This window comes from Camelus ferus, chromosome 12 (genome assembly GCF_009834535.1).
Source record: "Camelus ferus isolate YT-003-E chromosome 12, BCGSAC_Cfer_1.0, whole genome shotgun sequence".
NCBI lineage: Eukaryota > Metazoa > Chordata > Mammalia > Artiodactyla > Camelidae > Camelus > Camelus ferus.
Window position 1 is genome coordinate 37,734,996 of NC_045707.1, and position 22,615 is coordinate 37,757,610.

The window sequence follows — 22,615 nt, forward strand, 5'->3', positions numbered from 1 at the left end:
TTACAGTCCCTCGGCGTTCCAGACCCAAGAGGATGCACACTCACTCACAAATTCTTTTCCATGGGTGCTCATGAAAGACTGGAGTACGGCAGATCTGAGAAAGATCTCTTTGTTGGAACAAGCAACAAAACCCTGTCTACTTCCCTGGACTTTCTTTTTCATGAAAAGAAACCTTTAAGTTGCTAGAGAAGGGTCAGGAAGCCCTCCTGCTGATGGTCCCAGGCAAAGGTAACCTGCACTGAGAGAAGGGTAGAAGCAAAATTTAAAAAGGTCCAGTTTTTTTCAGAGACACACATACGGAGAACCTATAGATCAAAAAGAATTTAAGAGACATATCAACCAAATGCAATATGTGAAACATGTCTGGATCCTATCTGAACAATCCTACTGTAAACATCAACAATATTTATAAGGAAATCAAAGAAATTTGAATACATAATAGATCCTTGATGATATTAAGCAATTACTGTTTAAAATTTTACGTGAGAAAATGGTATTATGATTTTTTTTAATTGTACCTTTTAGCATTTTTTTTACTATATAATACCTTTAAAGTATTTATAGAATGTGATTTGAGATACTAAAATGATTTGATAACTTGAACTTGTTTAAATAATCCAGTTTGTGCAATGGGGGGAATGGAGAGCTGAGGAGGATACAAGATTGATTTCTATTAGATGTGATACACACACACACACACACACACACACACACACACACACACACACACACACATAGAATATTACTCAGCCAGAAAAAGGAATGAAATAATGCCATTTGCAGCAACATGGGTGGACCTAGAGATTACCATACTAAGTGAAGTCAAATAGAGAAAGACAAATACCATGTGATATTACTTATATGTGGAATCTAAAAAAAAATGATACAAATGAACTTATTTACAAAATAGAAATAGACTCACAGACATAGAAAACAAACTTATGGTTACCAAAGGAGAAGGAGCAGGAAGACAATTTAGGAGTTTGGGATTAACACATACACACTACTACATATAAAACAGATTACCAACAAGGGTAATCCTGTATAACACAGGAACTATATTCAGTATCTTGTAATAACCTATAATAGAAAAGCATCTGAAAAAGAATTTATTTATATATGTTTAACTGAATCACTTTGCTGTATACCTGAAACTAACATAACACTATAAATCAACTATACTTCTATAAAAAAATAAAATTTTAAAAGATGACTTCTACTGATAATTAAAATTGTGTGATGAATACATGGGAGCTATTTTACTATTTTACTATTCGATTTTTGTATATGTTTGAGATTTTTCTTAATATTTTTATTTTAAAAAATCTACAAAAATAAGCCCCTAAAGTACTTAGGAGTAAATCTAACTAAAGAGATGTAAGACTTTCATAGGGAAAATTATAAACTTTTACTGAAAGACACCAAAGAAAACTTAAATGAAGAAAATATTCATGGATGAGAAGACTATATATTTAAAGATTACTAATTTTCTCCAAACTGATTGACAATTCCAATGCAACTCTAATCAAGGTCCCTAGATTTTTAATGAAGACTGAGGCTAACTCTAAAATTTATATGGAACAGCTAAGACCCTAAAATAGCCAAGACACTTCTGAAAAAGAAGATGAATGAACTAATTAATGCATAGATAAACTGACCAATGGATAGAACAAAGAGCCCAGAAGCAAACAACACATATGTTAAAGTTTGTCATATAATAGAGATGGCATTTCAGATCAGTAAGGAAATGAAAGACCAAAAAATGGTGCTAGGACAATTGCTTATTCATTTGAAAAACAAATGAAAATGCATTCCTTACTTCACTCCATACACAAAAATCGATTCCAGATAGACTAAAGAACAAATACCAAAGGCATAAGTTTAAAATACAAAGAGTACTATTAAAAAGAAAGGGGTGATAAAATTGACAATTAAAATTATAAACTTGTAGAATTAAGAGACCTCATGAAGTTAAAAAAAAAAAATTCCAAACTGGGAGACGATATCAACAACACACGCAACTGATAAAAAGTTGGATCCAAAGTATACAAAAACCTTAAAATCAATATGGAAAATACAGACAACCCAAAAGGAATCTAAGGTACTTAAAACAGTAATGTAATGCTTGGGGCTATTATACATGTGCTCATTATTTACTTAAACAGGAATTCTGAAATTCAGTGAAATCTTATAAGCTAAAAGTTTTCTACATTCTACACTGTATCCTCGAATGTTGATAACCACAGGTAGTTTTTTTGACTCATAATGAAGAAGACATTCAAAGCCAGCGAGTCTCCTCTTCCAGTCACTGCTGAAGAAAGCATTTCCTAAGTGCAATGTGATTTTATGTTCTTCCCTCTTAAGGTAGACATGTCATTCCACCTTTCCTCTAAAACCAGCTTTGCAGATGGGAAAGCCAGGATCTTGGACTTGAATTTACCATGTCAGAAGTGTTCTAAAAAGAAAACTTCCTCCTCTGAGAGCTTAATCCTTTCTCCCACTCAGACCCAGCAGTTTCCCTCATGGAAAGAAAGAATATGGGGATGGAAGCAGGTGCAGGGGGTGGGGGAAAGGGATGAAGAAGCCCATTTCAGCAACTTCCTGTGGAAACTGGCAAAAGAAATTTGAATAATCATCCTGAACAGAAGCAAATGCCCTCAACCTAAACCACAAAAGCTCAGCTCTATTTTAATTAGTCTCTTACACTTAGACTTTTGTGTCTCAAATTATGACAAAGTTTTTTGGATCCCCACTGAATTTGCTGTAGCCCTGATTACAAGGAAATGTCCTGGTACTAAACAAGTAAAAATAAGAGCACACTCAACAAACTACTGCCTCATTAATAAATTTCTCCACCCTTAAAATTTCAACTTAAGAGAAATAATGTTCTCCAGTTCACAGAGCAGTGAGGAGCTACAAGGCCAAGTCACACAATAAGCCACATTATTTAGGTCAAGAGTAAAATGATTAAAAGGAATGGAATGCTGGTGATAATATTCAATACCTTTCATTGCTCATATGAGGCCTTTCAGCCTGCCTAAGACAGGAGCACTAAAGAGCAAATTATATTTAAGAAAAAATGCTGACAGCTCATCAATTGATTTTCAATGAAAATGCTAAAAAAAATTAATAAAGAAGTTAAGCTTCTGAAATACAGTTTCACCAATTAGCTTAATGTCAGAGAATTCTAATTAGGCGTCTTGAGATTGCTATTTAGTGTTTAAGCCTTCAGAGTGCCAAATTCTCCTTTTCACACAAACTGGTTGCAAAATTAAAGACATTAGGCAGCCTTAATTACATTATCAGAACAGCTGGGATTAGGCAATCTCTGAAGTCAAGACGGCATTCTTTTGTCACAGGGTGGAAATCCCTGGCTTTCCAGGGTGCCGGATTTTGGTGCCGTTCCATATCTCATCCATACAAAGCAAGCTGAATTAGAAACAAAAAATTTGCAGACAAAGAATAGAGTAATGCTCAGCAAATAATGAACACATTACCAAAAAAGAAAAGGTAAGTGAAAAGATTAAGCCCGAAATCGGTACGTTTTGCTAACACCTCTATTGGCGGCTGGCTGGCCAGCCCTCTGGTGGCAAGAGACTGAGGGAAAGCTCTGTGAACCTGCTTGGCCAGTGGATACAGCTCCGTTATCTAAAGCTGAAGCACATTTATACTCCCTCATCCCATGGGGTGTGAAATTAGCAGCTATTGTTTTTACACATTTTTGCCAACACAATGCCTTTTATGTCTTTACGTTGTTCATAAAGCAATGTTTCCTTGCACATGGGAACCTTCTTTTTAATTCTAATTTTTCAAGCAACAAGATAGTCTTTCCTCTCTCCTCTCCCCTCTCGACTCCATTCCTTAGTTCTCCACACAACTAACTTTTTTAAAAAAGGATTCATTTAACAGCAGGATTTTTTTCCCCAACTAAAAAAACTGTAAAAATTGGGATTGATGGTGGTGGGGATACGTATAACTCCCTGAGCAGTGGTCAATCTGAAGGTGGTCAAAAACCCACCTGTTAGCATCAGCCACTAACCAAAAAGAACTTCCCAAGTATTTAACACATTAACTTTTCCCCCCAAACCTAAGATTGCTATAGTTTTTCAATTCTAGTTTAAAAATTTTTAGATGTGGTAATTAATACCTGCTGTTATCATTCCTGTCACCATCATCTGTCATCTGGAGTACTGTCAGTCTCCTAACTGGTCCATTCCTGGCCTGTTCATCTCCAAATCAGATCTTTTAAACTGAAAATCAGACTTCCCTGATCAAAATTCTCTCATGGTTTCCCACTGCATGTAAAATTAAATCCAAACCCCTTCCCGTGGCCTACAATGCTGGTTCTCATCACCGCTACACCTCACACACTCTAGCCACACTGGTCCTCTCGTCTCCTTCCACTTCCTTCAATGTCGGCACTGTCTGGAGATGTACATGCTTGTGTGGGTCTCTTGACGGAATGTGTGGGTCTCTTGACGGAATGCAGTTTCCAAGGTTGTGTGAGACTGGTTTCTCCTCACTCAGGTTTTAGCTGAAATGCCTGAGGGCTCAGCTTAAAATGTCACTTTTTCAAAGAGATTTTTCCTGACCAGAATAATGTAACACCTCATCCCCCTCCCAACATCCCAACTCTCTAACATAAATTAGCCTGTTTTTGATTTTCTTTGAACATTATGACCATCTAATATTATCACATCTATTTACTGTTTACTTGTTCACTGTCTGCCTCCCCTACCAAAATGTATGCTCTTGAGAGCAGATGACTCATCAAGTCTCGTTCACTATTGCATCTTTGGTGACTAGCACTTTATCTGGGGATAGAAAGATGAATATAAATGGTTCCTGCCCTCAGTGAGCTTACAGTCTAAAGCAGGGGAAGAAGTGTGCAAGTAGAGAACTATAAGGTAACTCAACATGCAAATAAAGACCTGAATGAAGTGTTACTGGCTTTTGGAAGACAGAGCAACTAACTACTCCTGGGGTTCACGGATGGTTTCAGAGAGGGTGACTCAAAGAATGATAAATGGGTAGGAGCTCTTCATGATGGGGAAGGAGAAGGGGAGACGAGGGAGGGGCGACTTAGGCAGAAGGCATAGCTCAAGGGCACAGAGGACGAAAGAGCATCATGGTGTGTTTGGGAAAAAGTGAGCAGCTCGCCCAGGTATGAGATGAGGCTGGAAAGGCGCACAGGGGCCAGGTCATCAAAGACCCTGACAGGCCTCCTGAAGAATCCACACCTGGTTCTGCAGAGCAGTCAGATTATGTTTATGAATTTCACAGAGTTTCAGGGGAAGGGCAAATAAGCAGAGAAACAAGCCCTTATACCCCACCTCAACCAGAGGGGCTCAACTTTTACCTATTTCAGTATCAGGATTCTGAGTAACAGTTCATACTTTAATAAGCCTTGAAACCCATGTCTGAAGCTCAGGTCTGCTGAGGGATGCTCCTGAGACGTGAACCTGTTCTTCACCCAACCTCACAGCAAGTGCTCAGGAATGTTGGGATAGCTTTGCACCAGGTAAATAGGCAGGCACCTGCCCAAAGCCTTCAGAACAGACAGAAGGGAGGGGCAGCAGAGAACTGGAGAAGGTGCACAGAAGATTCAAACACACTAGTGTTGGGTTCACTCTTAAGCTGAGTTGGGATATGTGAATATTTGCTTTATAAATCTTAATACACAAATACACACATGTTATTTATAGTCTTATATGCAAGAAACTTTTCATAACTAAGAAGCACATACACAAAGGCAGGCATATGTCAATTTCTGTAGCAACTCACCCTTTTAACTGATTAAATCCCCCTGAGTAAGAAGACATACTGCTTTGAATATACTTCATACTAACAAAGACAATTTATTCCCTTATACAATTTCTTCTAAAATTGTAAAATCTGACTCCAAACTTGCCCCTGACAAAGGACCCCAAAGGAGAACTATAAAACTTAGCATAAATCCTGGGCTGCAAGATGTTCCAGTTATAACTGAAAGAACTAAACAGAATGTTTCAGCTGTTTGCTGCAAGGACACACAATTCAGAGGTTTACAGACAACTTGACTCCCTTAAAGCAAACAAAAGCCTGAACATTCTTCAGAGGAATAAAACAGAATTCTGAGTCTCTACAATTCATCATCCACATTGTCCCTTAGGATACAATACAAGATAGTTACACATATGAAGAAAAAGGAGAACATGACCCATATTCAAGAGAAAAGCTAGTCAAGAAATTGATCCTAAGATGACTGAGATGTTGGAATTAGACCAAAATTCTAAAACAGCTGTTAAAATTCAAGAATGTAAATGAAAAGATGGTTGTAGTAATAAACAAACAAGAAATCTCAGTAGAGAAACAGAAGCTAAAAAATACCCAAATGAAATTTCTAGAACCAAAAAATACAGTATCTAAACTAAAAGATTTACTGGACAAGTGAATAGCATGTTAGAGACAACATAAGCAAAAGTAAGTGAACCCAAAAACAGACCAATAGAAATTATCCAATCTGAACAGAATAAAACTGAAAATAAAATAACAGAGCCTCAATATCAAAGGGCCTACCAGTATAATTTGAGTCAGAAGGAGAAGAGAGAATAGTACAAAAAAGACATTTAAAGAAATAAAGCCTAAAAATGTCTCATATTTGGTTAGACATAAACGTACAGACCTAAGAACTTAGTGAACCCTAAGTAGGACATTAACAGAGACCACCACGCCAAGGTACTTCTTTAAAACCCAAAGATAGAAAATATCAAAAGCAGCCAGGTCTGTATTCTAGCTTTGATTTAAAGGCAATTTCTGATCTAAATGCTGAAACATGAAGTTTTGAAGACTTTTAGACACTTGCTACCCAGTTGGAAGGGATACATACTCTCAAAATAAGATATAATTTATCAGGCTAAGATTTAAAATGACATCCTCACTAACCCACTTCTACTATGTCATCAGAAAGGTTAGGGGATTGTTTAGTTTATCATCTTTCGCTCTCACCAGACTATACAGACTAAAAGAAAAGGGACCTTTGTGTTTTATTTCCCCCATATGCTCAGTTCCTATAACTATGCCTGGCACATGACAAAGGGTTTAATAAATATTTGTCAATTGAATAAATGGTACTACTTAAAGTCATACTTCATTTCCTACATTAAACAGAATGAACGTAAACATCTCAACTAAAGATGTAATACAGGTAACATACTATTAACACATTTAAAGCACTAAAACAGTTTCACAGTTAAAGAAATTCTTAAGTCAAAGAAATAGTAAGTCATGTGTGAAATGTTTATGTATACTTCAAATACAGAAAACCTACATTCCATTCAGCTGTCTCTTCCTCCCTATCTAAAATAAATGCTAAATTAATTTTTATTGAGGAAAACAAAATAAGATCTCTGACATAAAATAATTAAATCACCTGTCCTGCCAACTCCAATCGCTTGTTACCGTAATAATCTCTGTCATCAACTTTATTATCTCCTTGGGCCAGAATTACTCTTCGCACCATCACTGCAGTATAGATACATTTGGCTCGGAAATTGAATTCTTTAACCTGTAATTCAGAAATGAAAACAATTTTTTAACATGATGCACATTAAAATTTAAGGTGTCTCAAGAAAAGAACCAATGTTACAATACTTAAATAAGAAAATAATGAATTGTTATGATTCTCGCTATTCAAAGAAATTCAACTAGTCTAAACTTTCTGAGAGCTGAGATAACGACTTTTTTATCTTTGTACTCAATACCCGTGGTAGCTCTTCTTCAAAGACGACCACCATCAACCCCTTCTCTCTCTTTTTGTTTCATGCCATTCTTTCATTAAGAGGTAGAACCCATCATTCCCTTTGGATTGGCCTATAAACTAGCAGTTATCACTTTCTTTCTCTTAAGAGTCCTTAAGCACTATATGAGAAGTCCAGGATACTCTGCTGGGGAGAAAGGATGCACTAGAAAAGCACTGAGGAGCCAGAAATGTGAGTGAAGACGCCATCTTGAATGTCTGGCTCAGTTGAGCCTACAGATGACCCTATCTGCAACTTCATGAGACCCAATATGACCCTCTTTCCCCACTAATGAGCCCAGTGAAACCATAGAACCATGAGAGATCAATAAACAGTTATATCAAGCCATTAAGTTTTGGAAATGTTTCTTACACAGCGATAAGTAACAGGAATGGTACTAAAATACTGTCAGGACTTAACAAATATCTATGGAAGGAATGAATGGATTGATGAGTAAATTTGCTGCAAACATTTCATTTAATATTCTCCTGTACAATCAAAATCAACATTAATCAATCTGGCCCAATCAGTAAGCTAAATGAGAACTGGTTAAATCATTGAACTTGCTTGTGTGGGGAGACAAAACCTGAGGTAATGGGTAAATTCTTTCTCTACATCCAAAATGAGAAGGTCTGAGAGTATGGCCTAAGCTTCTGCCAATTCTAAGGACTATCTAAGGCTTGTCTATAGAAGATTCATATCATAAACTTTGTTTTACTTTCCTTAATCACTGAGTAAGATCCCAATGAGTTCCTATTAAGTTCATCACTATCACAGATTAATTCAGGGGATCTTGATTTAAAAGAACAACAGCAACTAGTTGCTAATAAGGAATTATACTGAATATGTTAGAAATTTCTGTATATGTTTCAAAAAGTTCATTCTCCTCCAAAGGAAGTTTCACTTCTTCTTTAGGTCAATTTATTCTCTTTCTATTACTGAGAACTTTGGGATGTGTTAACTTTGGAATGTGGTAAAAGAAAAAGCAGTCCTGAAAGCTATTTTGTCATCTTGCACTCACAAAACAGTTACATCAATAAAAAAGGTTGGAATAAATGTAGTTCTTTGCTTTGTTACCTTTTTTTTTTTAAGTGAAGTATAGTTGATTTCCAATGTTTCAGGAGTACAGAAAAGTGATTCAGTTATATGCATATATATGCACTCTTTTTCAGATTCTTTTCCACTATATGTCATTACAAGACTGAATATAGTTCCCTGTGCTATACAGTAAGTCCTTGTTGTTTATTTTATATATGGTAGTGTGTATCCATTAATTCCAAATTCTAAATTTATCCCTCCCCCTCGATTCCCCTTTGGTAACTGTAAGTTTGTTTTCTATGTCTGTGAGCCTATTTCTGGAAATAAATCTAGTTCTTTAAAAAGAAAAATCTCTAGTGCATCCCTAAAAGCAAAAACAAACAAAAAACAAAAACAACCATACAACCATAACACCAATTACCACTAAATAGAAAAACCCAGTCTTTGGGCAGCTATAAGCAATTTACATTCTCAATTGGTATTTTACAAAACTGTATGGTCCTCCATTCAGGTACATCTATTTTACTTCTTTTTTTTTTCCCCTTATTTTAATGTGGCAAGTTACAATGAACATGTTACTCTTACAGTTGTATTTACCTTTTTTGTTAATAAAAAAATGCAAACTTTCATTAACCAAATTTTCAACTTTTAACAAAGTCCATATCACATTTTTATTTTGCTGGAATACTGGCAGATTCTCCCACGACATTTCTAAGTAGAAATAAATATGAGTATTTGTAGCAGATGGCCCACTGCACTTTAAAAAGCACTTGAACATTAACTCATTTAGCCTGTACTGAAAAGGAAATGCTAGGTCTAAATTGAAAAAATAAGTTAATACTGAGCCCATTTTTCCTACTGATATGGAGAGAAGGAATCCTTTAATCTAGTAACTGACATCACTTGTTGTTAGAATGCCAATAATAGTTCGGATATCCTGTTGTGGAGTGTTAACCTCTGGATTATCTGAAAGAGGGAGAGAAAAAAGACCTACCAAATGAGCTTGGAACACTGAAACAGAATTGTTGACACTAAAACTCTGAAGTCCTTTTAATATTATCTTGGAGGAAAAAGAAGTCCTAGGCATCTTGGGGCAGTGGGGCAAAAGCTTAGAGCAGTGGTTTCCAGTTTTTAGTGTGTATCACAATCACTGCAGGGCCTGTTAAAAGAGATTGCTGGGCCACACCCTCCCCAGAATGTTTGTTTCAGTAGGTCTGAGGTAGAGTCCAAGAACATCTAACAAGTTCCCAGATGACACTGATTCTACTGCATAGTCTGAAAAACGCACTTCGAGAACCACTGCCTCCAAGGAACTGAGAGGCCGTGATTCGGAGCCAAAACCTCTGCAGGTCACCCTCAAGTTACAAGTGCAGGGGACTGCAGTGTCCTGCTGATCTTTCTCCCTCTATGTAGAAACATCTGAACCAGTGCCTTCTACATTTCAATCATCAAGCACCACTATCAGGACTACTGTCACAGCTCTGTAACACTTAAATTACTAATTACTTAACATTTCTAGTCAACTTAAAGCAAGTAATTTTTAAGCAAGCCTCATCAGCTTCATCCTACACAATTATATCATAAAACCCCAAATACCACAAAAATGGATCTGATGTACTAGTTCTATTTTTTCTGATAAGTACGTAATTATTTAAATTAAAATGTCTTTATATCATCTAAAATCCCCTCTAATAGTATACTTAGGTAAATATTGCCCTAACCCATTCTTGAAAATGAAAATCTTTTCTTGATTTATCTATTCTGACTTCACTACTCCCTGGATTATATGTAACAAACAGCTTAGGCCCACTGCAGCCACACAAAAGTGCTAATGTTCAGCTTTATCAATTTAATGAATGTCGTTCTGGCTAGCATTCTATCAGCTAAGGCTCTTTAACCTAAAGGTCTCCTCAGTTATCATACCAAGCTAAGCGAGGCCCCAGTGGGGACGCTATGGCCATGTCAGGGAGCCAGTAACCATGGGCTTTACGTACATCTCATCACTGAATCATCACACCAACCCTGTGAGGAAGTGGTATTAGTCTCACTGTACAGATGAGAAAACTGAAGCTTAGGAGAGTTGACTGGCCCAAATTTAAATCAGTCAGGAAGTAAGAAATCAGGTTTGAACCCTTATCTCTCTGGCTCTAAAGCCCTTGTTGCTGCTACTATTCATTTTTGCTATTTTGAGTCTTAAACTGTCCTTCTAATCATCTAAAAGAGTTTACAATTCAGTTCAGCTTTAACATTAAGACTTTCTAATTATTTGAATCAGATCAAGGACACACAAATAAATGGCAGCCAAAGGGCAAAATCAGAGACCCATATTAGTTGGCTAACAAGGTGTTTATCAAAATAAGAAAACTGAATCTTACTGTGTTTAGGGAGTCACTGTCTACTTCTACAGTTCTCCCAATTTTCCATTACTTATCATCAGCCCCTGAAGGTAGAGTTTGCAAACCCTCAATTAGATCATTTGTGAATAACACACATGGTAACTCATCATAAACCAGACTATTTGGTGAACAAGATAGTCTGACTAACAATTTTATAATTTAGAAAGAGTAGCATATGTATTAAATGGGAGTGGGGGAAAAATGATTCTTGCCAACATGGTTGATCTCAGTTTTATGATAAGTTAACTAAATAAATATTAAGCACTGTTTCAAGGGTCAGAAGATGGGATTCTAGCTCTCTCTCTATGACCAGTAACTAGCTGGGTGGCAAGGCAAATCATGCAGCTTTTCTGGACCTGAGCATCTTCACTGTAAGTGAAGGAGGCTAGACAATGTGAACCTAAAATTCAAGGTCTAGAGGATCAGCCATCCAGTATTTTAATAAAAGTATCTATGATAGTGATGGTAACACAACAGTGAGGATGTACTTAATGCCACAGAACTGAACACATAAAGATGGTAAAATTTTTTTGAAAAAGATAAGTTTTATGTTATGTATATTTTACCACAATTAAAAAAAAAAGTGTCCATATGGGCAAGGCACTATAAGCTTATTTAAATTTATTTAAAAATACCTAAGGCACCATCCCTGTCCTTCGAAACAGTGAATCTAACAGCAGAACTAATATATGTATGAATATTAAAAAAACTATAATTTTGGACTGAAAGAAGAGCCAAGAGAGTAAACACGATCAGATTATGATACAGTGCAGCTAACATAAGTACAAATAAACTGTTGATAATGGAAGATTATTTCTGGTGGGGTAGTCCACTGGAGGGTCCAATTTAGATTCTCTCCTTTCTTAAGGAACTAAGCTTTAATTTATGTAAAGTTGTATTCAAAATTCTTTAACTTTAATGCACGGACCACACAGTGATCATTACTCACAGCTGCAAAGGGGTTACTCACCGGTACATGGGTCAGAATGGTAGAAGCCAGGAGCTCTCTTGCTTCTTCTATTTTGGTTTTCTTTGGTCCACCTCCCCACATCCTTTGCCTTCTTACTTTGTTCCCTATATATTTTAATGCCTATAAAAACAGAATATATTATAATTATATTTGAGTGACATCATCAGAGGGAATTTATTAAGCAGCTACCCATATATAACACTATGAGCAGAAGAGACAAGGACTCTGGTTATAGAGAAAGCTGAATTGGTCCTAGTTAAAAATCAACATTTGTCATAAACCAATGACAAAATAACATTATACACTGTTTGATACACTGGTTCCCTTTTTCCTGTATAATTTGTCTCCTTACTATAAATTGATACATGATCACTGTAGGAAATTCAGGAAATACAGATGAGATGTGTATATCAGCCATTCATCCTCCACCCAGAGAGAATCCCAGTCTATAGTTATCATTTCGTGGTAGTATTTTTTTCCTCTCAAAAAGGAATCACACCATATAAGACTTCTATCCTGAAATCTATAAAGCATTGCTGAGAGAAAACAAAACCTAAATAAATTGAGGGTTATGCCATTTTCAAGGACTGGAACATTTAATAGTGGTTAAGGTGGCTTACAGTTAAAATTCTCTCCAAACTGATACATCAAAATTGCTAATTATACTCCTGGAAGGCTTTGTAAAAAACAAAAACTGATCCCAAAACTTATATGGAAATGCAGAAGACCTAGAATAGCTGAAACAATCTTGAAAAAGTCAGATTTACATTATGTGATTTTTAACTACAAAGCTACAGTAATCAAGACAATGGGATGCAAGGATAAGAACAAATGGATCAATGGAAGAGAAAAACAAGTCTGGAAATTAACCCGCACGTTTAAGGTCAATCAATTTTGACAAAAGTGTCAAAGCAATTCAATGAGCAAGGGAAAGTCTTCTCAACAAATGGTGTCAAAAACAACTAAATATCCATAAAGTGAAAAATTAACCTCGATCCCTACTTCACACCAAATAGCAAAATTAGTTTAAGATGGATTTTAGATATAAACATTAAAACACTTCCAGAAGAAAACACAGGAGAATATGCTCCCGCTCCTGGGATAGCAAAGATTACTTTAAACAGGACACAGAAATCAATAACCACAAAAGACAAACAAATGAAAAACACCCTCTCGACAATCAGATTTTATCAAAATTAAAAACTGCTCATTACAGTTAAGATAATGAATACGGAAGCAATGCGCTGGGAGAAAATACTTGCAATACATAAACCTGACAAGGGATTTATATCCAGGATATATAAATAATTTTTAAAAAGGACTAAAATTCAACAATAAAAAGGCAACTCAATAAGGAAAATGAGCAGAATATTTAGAGACACTTCACAAAGGAAGGCGATAAGTACATGAAAAAGTATTCAGAATCATTAGTCATCTGGGAAATGCATGATTAAAACTACAATGAGATACCACCAAACACCCACTAGAATGGCTAAATGAAAAACACTGACAACACTGAAAGTTGGTGAGGATATGAAGCAATCAGAATTCTCAGACACTGCTGGGAGGATTGCAAAATGGTACAATAACTTTGGAAAAAGATTTGGCAGTTCCAACTTTATAAAAGTTATATACACACTGCTTTTTCGATCCAGCAATTTCATTCCTAGCTATTTATCCAAGAGAAATGCCAAAATGTTCAGGCACAGTCTTGCACAGGAATGTTTATGGCAGCTTTATTCATAACAGCCAAACAGTGAAACAAACCAAATGTCCAGCAACAGGAAAAGATAACAAATTGTGGTATATTCATACAATGGAATACTACTCAACAATAAAAAGGAATAAGGTACATGGATGAATGACATAAAGAGGAAAAACTTGGATGAATCTCAGACAGTATGCTCAACAAAAGAAGCTGGATACAAAAGAGCTTATACTGCATAATTCCAAATATAAAGTTCTAGAACAGGCAAAACTAATCTATGGTGAAAAAATAAGAACAGTGGGGAAAAAAAATCAGAGGATGGAGGTTAAAACTGAGTATAAAGGGGGATGAGGGAATTTTCTGGGGTAATGGAAATATTCTGTACCTTATAAAAATTATGCTGTTAAGATTTATACATAGCAGTGTACAAATGAGTACTAAAAATAAAATATTAAAAGCTAATCAATAGGTGGGGAGTAGTACAGATCTAGACAAAACAAGATAGGCAAATTGTTTTTAATTGTTGAAGCTGGGTGACAGGCACATGAGGGTTCATAATACTACTCTGTATATTTTGTATATGTTGAAATGTTTCCATAATAAAAAGTTTAAAAAGAAGAGCATCATATGGTTCTTATTATTTTGTAACAGCAATGAATGCATTTCTGTTTTTTTAAACTGGCTTTCAGTTAGTCAGAAGAAAGGCCTGGGATCCCTGATTCTTTATCCTGGAATTCCTGTCCCCAATTACCTGTCTGGGAAATTTCTTCTCCACGCTTCAAAACTTAGATCAGGTATCACTTCCTGTTTGAAGCCTTTCCTAACTACACTCCTTTCTCTCTGCTATTTTAATTCCTTATGTACAAAGAATTGAGTACTTCCATTCATGTTCAGATTACACTGTATTTTTAATTATCTATTTACACATTTGTCTCTCTTACTATGTGATGTGTCTGTCATTTTTTTCTTTGATTCTTAATGACTAGTATAGTGTCTGGAATGGAATGCAACTCCTGTGTTAAGATTTGCACATCAAATCTAGGATCTTCCCTGTTAAAAGGTAAGATGTGTAAGGTAAGAGTGTAAGATGAAATAAGACCCTTAAAACAGACGCTGCAGTAACCTAGTAGTTAATAACAACTAGATAACTAATTAAAGCGAGTCAACAGTTGTTGGGACCATGAATAGGCAGGCACTTCAGTTTTCCCTAAACAAGGCTATCTTCATTAAATTTTGGTCCTCTAGTTACCTTGGGAAAGAGGCTAAAGATTCTTCACTTTTTGAGGAAGAAATAGAGGAGTACATGGAACCAAGTATCCCTTCTGATGTAGCAGGAAGCAACCTTTTCCCTAGAAGACCTAATAAAGCTGCCAGGGGGTTACAGTGTGAGGGCTGGGGTAACAGCCCAATCTGTTCATAAGCAGGCCGAGATGACACCCCTAGTGCATCCTATCCTCCCAAAAAGGTAATAAATGATTTCTTCCCTGTATCAGAGCCCCTGGCAATGATGATATGAAACGTCCGTGACCAATATAATAGCAAAAAGGCTTTGTGAACAGAAGAAATGGAGAAGAGACTAAAAAGGGAGGCATTAAAAACAAAACCAAACACAGATTTTAAGCACTTCACTGAAGTGCCATGCAGTCAGAAGTCCTATTATGTAACATAAAGTATACTTGCTACATTTTCATTTAGAATAACATAAAATATTCATGTTGCCCTAATTTATATTTACAACTTATCAACCATTTTGGATTATATGTGCCTCTGTAACCTCTTAATGGTTGCAAATAATTAATCTTCACTTTAATCCAGCATGCAGAGAACAAGTCATCTCAAACTTCTACTTCCTGTTTGTCTTTCTCATGTTAGGAACATTTGTCTTTCTTAAGTTAACTAATTGCATATTCCTCTCCTCTTTTAACTGAACTTTTCTAATTCAATTAGCTAAAATTTTCTGTCAGTACCTATTTAAGAGAAATAAATGATTTTCCAACCCACTGTTTAGCCCTTGCTCAAATAGCTTTACGATGCTAGGGTTGTTTGGCCAACAATGATGATATCTGTAATAAAATGAATAAAGGATCTCATTGAATTCACTGGGGTATCATTAAGGTAAATTGTTCTTTCAAGGTATTACATAGTTTTAAAGCACAGAGTGTTATCTACCAAAATTGAGCCAATTTCTGGGTATTTCTTAACATTTTCTCTTCATGTTCTTGGAACCTCTGGACACAATACTTTCAGCTGATAACAAAGATGCATGATCACTAAATATTTCACTTTCAGTGAAGACCAAAAATAGAATCTCCTAAATTCAAATAACTTTTCCTGATGCTGCTGGCCTGATAACTAGAGTTGACTGCTAATTAACTACAGAAAGGGAAGAAGGCAGTGATGAGAATAATCCCTACTGACTTGTGCTTTGGAATTATGTATGCTTACATATGACAATTAACCTTCCTAAATGTTTGGCTTAGCCTATGAAATTAACAAGATTGGTTTGATTTTTTTTTAGAACATGTACTAACAGATCATTAAGTAGGAAAATGCTATCTCTAAGAGCATCCTAGGTGACAAGAAAAAAGCAGCCTGGAATTTATACCTCATTGTACGCAGCCCACAGAATAGACAATGTACATATGGATAAATAAGAAGTGTCTATTGTGCTTCTATAGTACGGAATTCCTATCTCCCAGGATGGCTACAAATAATGTCACTACTGATTTACACTTAGCAAAGCACTTTACAAATATATAAGTAAAAATCCTAAGTATGTTAGAGCTCCCTGTCACATGGGAAGGGAAGTGCAATTATTTTTATTATGTCTAGCATATATATATAGTTCCCTATCTTCATCTTTGAGTCTTGTCCTAAAGTCCACAGGTTCCAACTAGGAGTGCCTAAGCAAGTCAACAAAGGCTCTTTAGTGAAAGGGGACTCTGATCTAGGCCTTTGTTGCTGGTAACATGCAGAATTCAGGAGAAGGGACAGATCCTATACAACTGAATGCTGAAAGCAACTGGAGGTAGGGAATAAAAAGGAATATTAAAGAGAAATGCATGAAAAAACAAAAAACCTCCTACAGTAGAGTTTCTGTAGCTTAAAAAAATGTATCACTCAGGCAAATAAGGAAAAAAAAGAGTACTTGCTTTTGTATCAGAACAAAAGCCTCTTGGCCACCTTTCTAAGTTAGTTTGACACCATAGGCTGATAACTAGTCTAGGCAAACTCCTTCCTCCAATTCCTAAAAAAATGAGTTAAAGAAGCATCTCTACCACTCCTCCCGTCTCACCAACATCCATCCTTCCCAAATCCATACCCCAAAAGTCACTGCATCTGATGCTTTATCAATGAGCAGCACTAAATCTCCAATTCCCTTTCATAGCAAAGGAAAACATGAAAAGACACACCTGCATCTGTGTGAAAATCTGAGCTTTCTGGCACTCTTCCAGACTGGGCCCAAATGCAGCCATCACGTGCTCCTCTGTTCCAATCATCTGCACAATTTCCTGGTCACTCTCAACACCCATGGCCTAGGAAGGAAAGAAAAGATAGAAAGAGTGTTGGCTTTGTGTTAACTCACTGACATTTGCTTATGCTAATTTGGCATTGTTTGTGGGTATTACTTCTAAGCAAAAGCTAGCTCTTTTTTCAGAAATGGTGCCATCTGGCATTGGCAGCCATAGCCCAAGCTGCAGAAGAACCTGAAACAGAAATTTTGATTAAGAAGAGGAAAACAAACATTCTCAAGCACTTCTGCATGTGCACTGTATCTTCTATAATTTTAAAATATCCTATGAGTTTCACTATGAAAAAAGGAAGTGGGGAGGTATATTGGAGATTGCTCACAATTACAAAGGCAAACTGAAAAACACAAACCAAAATAAAACAGGCAAAGAGCAGTAAATCAGAAAACATGCATGGCTGAAAATAAACAGAATCCCAATTAGTTTTGCCACAAGATTTTTTCTGAGAACTGTCAAATAATGTAACTTCAGGATAAAAGAAATTTTCCTAAACAATGTTTTACCTCACTATTCTAGAGATAGCAAGCTATACTTTACGTAGGTTTTAAAGGAGCTTTCTTAAAAACTAAGAACACACTTGGGTTTAAGAAACCCATTTATCTTTAAGTGTTTCAAGGTGGCAGACAGCAATGCAGGTCTTTGGTAGATTCCATATGGTACCAAGGCTCAGTCCTTTACACATTTACCTGGTATTCTGCCTTACCAAGAAATAGAGCATAATCTTACTAAACCTCTCTTGGCAGAGAAGTAACCTGCTTTTTAGAAGTTAGGGGAAAAGTTACATTTGCATTAAAATTCTTCCCTCAGCTGTGCAGAACAAAACAGAACTGGGGTAACTGTCTAGTTAAGCTTTGATGATCTAGTTCTCAGTTCTTCTCCACACAAGAGAGACACAAAGGGAAAATTGGATTCTGAGCTCCAGTGCAGAACATCAAGAACATCATCCTTAATACAAGGGAAAGGGCTTCTCCCTCAAGTGAGGAGAGAATGTCAACAACAGACCTGAAGCCCCTACTGTCACATCACCTCCTCCCCTCAGCTTCTTCACTTCTGCCAGGAGAGGGCAAACCAAGTCCCCTCCAGTCAACATCTGAGTTTCAGTTGTCTGTACTGCATAAGTAAGATTTCTATCTTAGGATCAGATGTCAACTTATTGAAAGTTCTGAAGCTTTCTGAGGGAGCTAAATACATCCTATGTCCCTTATAAGCCAACTGTGGTGGTTTTTAAAATATTTACAAATTCTCTGACACTCTCTTCAAATGATAAAGACCAATTCTCCTCCCCTTGAGTGTAGGCTAAACTTAATGACTCACTTCTATAGAGAAAAGGTGGAAATGACAGTGTATGACTGGAGCCTCGGTAATAAAAGGCACTGCAGCCTCCTGCTTGTTCCTCTGGGGCAAGCTAGCGGCCCCATCAGGAAGACACTCAAGTGGTCTGTGGAAAGGTCCCGTGGTGAGGAACTCTTCCCATGGTGAGTGAGCCGCCACAGAAGCCCTCCGGCTCCAACCCAGCCTCCAGACGACTGCGCCCTGGCTGACACCTTGACTCATGAAAGACCCTGAGCCAGAACCACTCAACCAAGCAACTGACCAACGGAGACTCTGCTATAATTTGTTATTCAGCACAGATAATTAACAGACCAACTTTAGGAATTAAATCCCTTAACCTTTGAAGAAAATATTTGAAGTGTACAACTTGTTTTATTCTAAAAAAATTTTTGCTTAGTGAACAAATAAAGAAATTCCCAGTATACAGATCTCTTCTTTATACGTTAATTTTTAGGTCTTTTTATCTCTAATTTGATATGATGCATTTATTCAAATGGACACTAGACATAAACTCTAAAAATTAAAGAAATTCATTAAAACACTTAGTCTTTCATGGATTAAAGAGCAGTCCTTAAAAATGATCACTTCTAATTTTTAAACACATGAAAAAAAGCTAGATTATCCTTTGCTCAAACACACTGAGTTGCATCTATTCTGATGGTGATGGCATATATAGAACTATCTACACTTTCTCCTTGGTCTGCCATACCCAGTCAGAAATACTGGATGAGACTATTTCTCTGTAGAAAGCTAATTAGAATATAGGTTAATTTTTACTTGTCAATCTCTCAAAATAATGTTACATGGGTTTCAACAGAATTCAAATACTAAAAAACAAAAACAAACCAACAAACAAAAAAACCTAAAGCAATAATTTGCAGTAGAATCTAGTCACTTTTCTCTAAAATCTTTGATATAAAACTTTGTAACTAAGGCATTTCACCTCTCAGAGGAAAGCTCAGACACTAAAACTGACCTACTGGGGACAGATGCCAAACCAAGCAGGCAAAGTGATACAGGAGGAAAAGGTCTCACTGAGACATAAACAGAACCCTGGAGCTGAAATGGCAGCGGATTTCCGGATTAGTCCCCTTTCTTTAGGCACGTTCACAACAAAATCTCCTGAAGGCCAACTACATTATTTTAATGCTTTTTAGTTCAGTAATCTCCAAGTAAAAAAGACTATACACTTCATTGCCTATTTTGGTTTTAATAATGAAAAAAATCCTTCCTTATTTGACATATGGATTGTCACTTCAAGTTGTCCTGATGCTGATCTAAGTAGTAATTTTTTAATTGTACAAAACTCTCAAGTGGCCTAACATGGATCTGAACAGACTGATTAGGCCCTCCAGGTAGTTCTAAGCTTGAAGCAAAGACATGCCAAGCACACGGTAAATGACAACAATTGTGCAAAAAGAATGATCAGTGGCAAAACTTTGCTTTAAAAGGCCTAAACGCTTTCCGTATCAAATCACTGAAACACAGGGAGATAACTCAGTCAGATTCTCATCAACAGTGCTCCAGCTCCAAAGATGGAACTGACCTTATGACTATTTAGCCTTCGGAAGTCACAGCTACAAATAAATGACATATTGCTATGGAAACGACAGCAAAATGCCCAACCATTTTGCTTTACAGACATAATTCAGACATCTGAAAACTAGCTTTATACAGAACTCTTTGTACTCCAGATATCTGAAATCATTTCACCTAATAAGTCAAAAGTGAATGCTATTCAATAACCTTATGAAAAAACAGCAGAGATAATATGTTTCAGCAGAAGGTCACCCAGTCTGGCAATGAGTAATAAGAATAAAAATAAGGGGAGATGCTCTTTAAAAAGTAGCATGAAGTCTTCTCCTTGGAGACCAACTACATGCAACTAAAAGTGTGACTTTTAGAGACAGAAAGAATACTAATGAGCAGAAGAGTATGATATCCAGGCTAACGGTGATATGTTGAAATACATTATGTGAAGAAGGGAAAGGGGGTAAGTTCTTAAAATATCTGAAATTCAGAAATGGCTAATTTTTCATTAAAGCAGACAGAAGTCAACATTACCAAAAGCAGTCCTAGCAGATAATAAAAGAACTGTGATGGCCCACTTGTAATTTTTTCTCTTTAAAGATCAAAAATTTCAACATAATACAACACCCAGGACCCTTGATATCTGTCTTCTTTTCCATAAAAACTTTCAGACTGCAGATGCCATCAGAGTGCAACTGCTGAATACTGAGGGATGCAAAATCTAAAGTGGGAAAGATTCATGGGCAGGAGAACCTTTGTAGTGATTCAAGTCCATAAATAAGGCTGATCAAGGTCTTAAAAGCTTTATCCATCATATTCAGACTCAGCATGGAGTCTGGAAACCCTGCTGCTTCTGTCACTTTTGGCCAATTGTTGGCTACAATCAACAACCATCAAGTCCTAATGACTGTCAAGGTCTAGTGTTAGGGCCACACAACACAAAAAGAGAAATGAGGTGACTTTTCTGGTATCTTACTTGACTTTCCTGGGCTTCTGACATTAAATGGAGAATCAAACAAAGAGAAACAGCATCGTCTTTCTACACAGTCTACTTTTCAAAAAATATATTATCTCATTTGCTCCTCATAACAACCCTCTTAGGTGAAATGCTCACTGTATACATGAATTATCCAAGACTCAGGAAGACTGGGAAATCTATCTTGGGAAAGCCCAAGGTCACAGAGCCAATAAGTGGAGAAGCCGGAATTCAACCTAGAGCCATCTAAGATAGTCAATATTCTATGCTGCCTCACAGGTGGAAAAGACTTAATAGTGGTTATCAAACAAGTTTATCAAAACATCCCTATAGTAGGAGACCAAAAAAAGTGACTATGTGTGACCAATATATTTAGTTAACTTATTTGAACTGAAAATTTTAAAATATTTCATTCTTATACATTGCTGATTAGAATGTAACGATTTATGTTTCAGGAGAAAAATTCAATGACATGCACCAATTTTTTTAAAAAAATATATAATTCCACTCCCAGGAATTAAGTCTCACAAAATAATCAGCAACACGCACAAACATGTATATATAAGGACACACAGTATTGTGTATAAGAGGGAAATCTTGAGGGAAAATGACACCTAAAATATTCCTCTATAGAAATCTGGTTAAATAGATTATACCACATATAAGCATTCTATATAATACTTACTAAAAATAATGATGTAGATTTATATTTACAGATGAGGAAAACTAGTCACAGTTCACTACTAAGTGAAAAAAATAAAATCAATGTGTATATTACAAAAGCAAAGGCAAAAAGGTCTTGGGGGAAAAAAATCCAAGAACATAGTTATACTTTCTAGTGCCTTTCTGAATTTTTACAATGCAAGGACTATTTTATAAATCAGAAAGGGAGAAGTTTGATATCTCAACCACTGATTATGTAAAAATGCACATTGCTAATTTATTGCCCTATTCTAAAAAGGATTTAAGTCAGTTATAAATATATGTATACATTTACAATATAATATTAAACAAATTTGATAGAGGTAACTGTCTTATCAATTCTTTATCACTTAGCCAAAAAAGTACTTAATAAAGGTTTTCTGGTTTTAACACATATATGTGTCTAATGATCCATTTTCCATGTGAGTACTATAAGATTATAATTAATTTATTTTTAATTATAATTAATTTAGAATTTTTGGTCTAAGGAAAGCAGTCGTCTGCATTTTCAAGCACTGAAATCTTCCATAAAAGTCCTTCTGATGGATGGTAACATACTGCCCTCTGCTGGAGATGTAATTCTACATAGATAAAATTGTCTTTATTCACTAAACCCCACTATGTACCCAAGACACTGCATTGTGCACTGTGCTGT

At 36.1% G+C, this 22,615-nt stretch overlaps 1 protein-coding gene across 5 annotated transcripts in view; it reads right to left on the minus strand.

Annotated features, from left to right (window-relative positions):
• POLR3B (RNA polymerase III subunit B) overlaps positions 1–22,615 on the minus strand; it is a 105,325-nt gene that overhangs the window by 63,884 nt on the left and 18,826 nt on the right. For all 5 annotated transcript variants that reach the window (XM_006193711.3, XM_032493416.1, XM_032493420.1 and 2 more), the window contains 3 exons: positions 17,304–17,426; positions 12,183–12,302; positions 7,412–7,546 (listed from right to left, as the gene is read on the minus strand). In XM_006193711.3, coding sequence (XP_006193773.2) covers positions 7,412–7,546; positions 12,183–12,302; positions 17,304–17,426 — 378 coding nt within the window. The remainder of the gene's footprint in view (positions 1–7,411; positions 7,547–12,182; positions 12,303–17,303; positions 17,427–22,615) is intronic.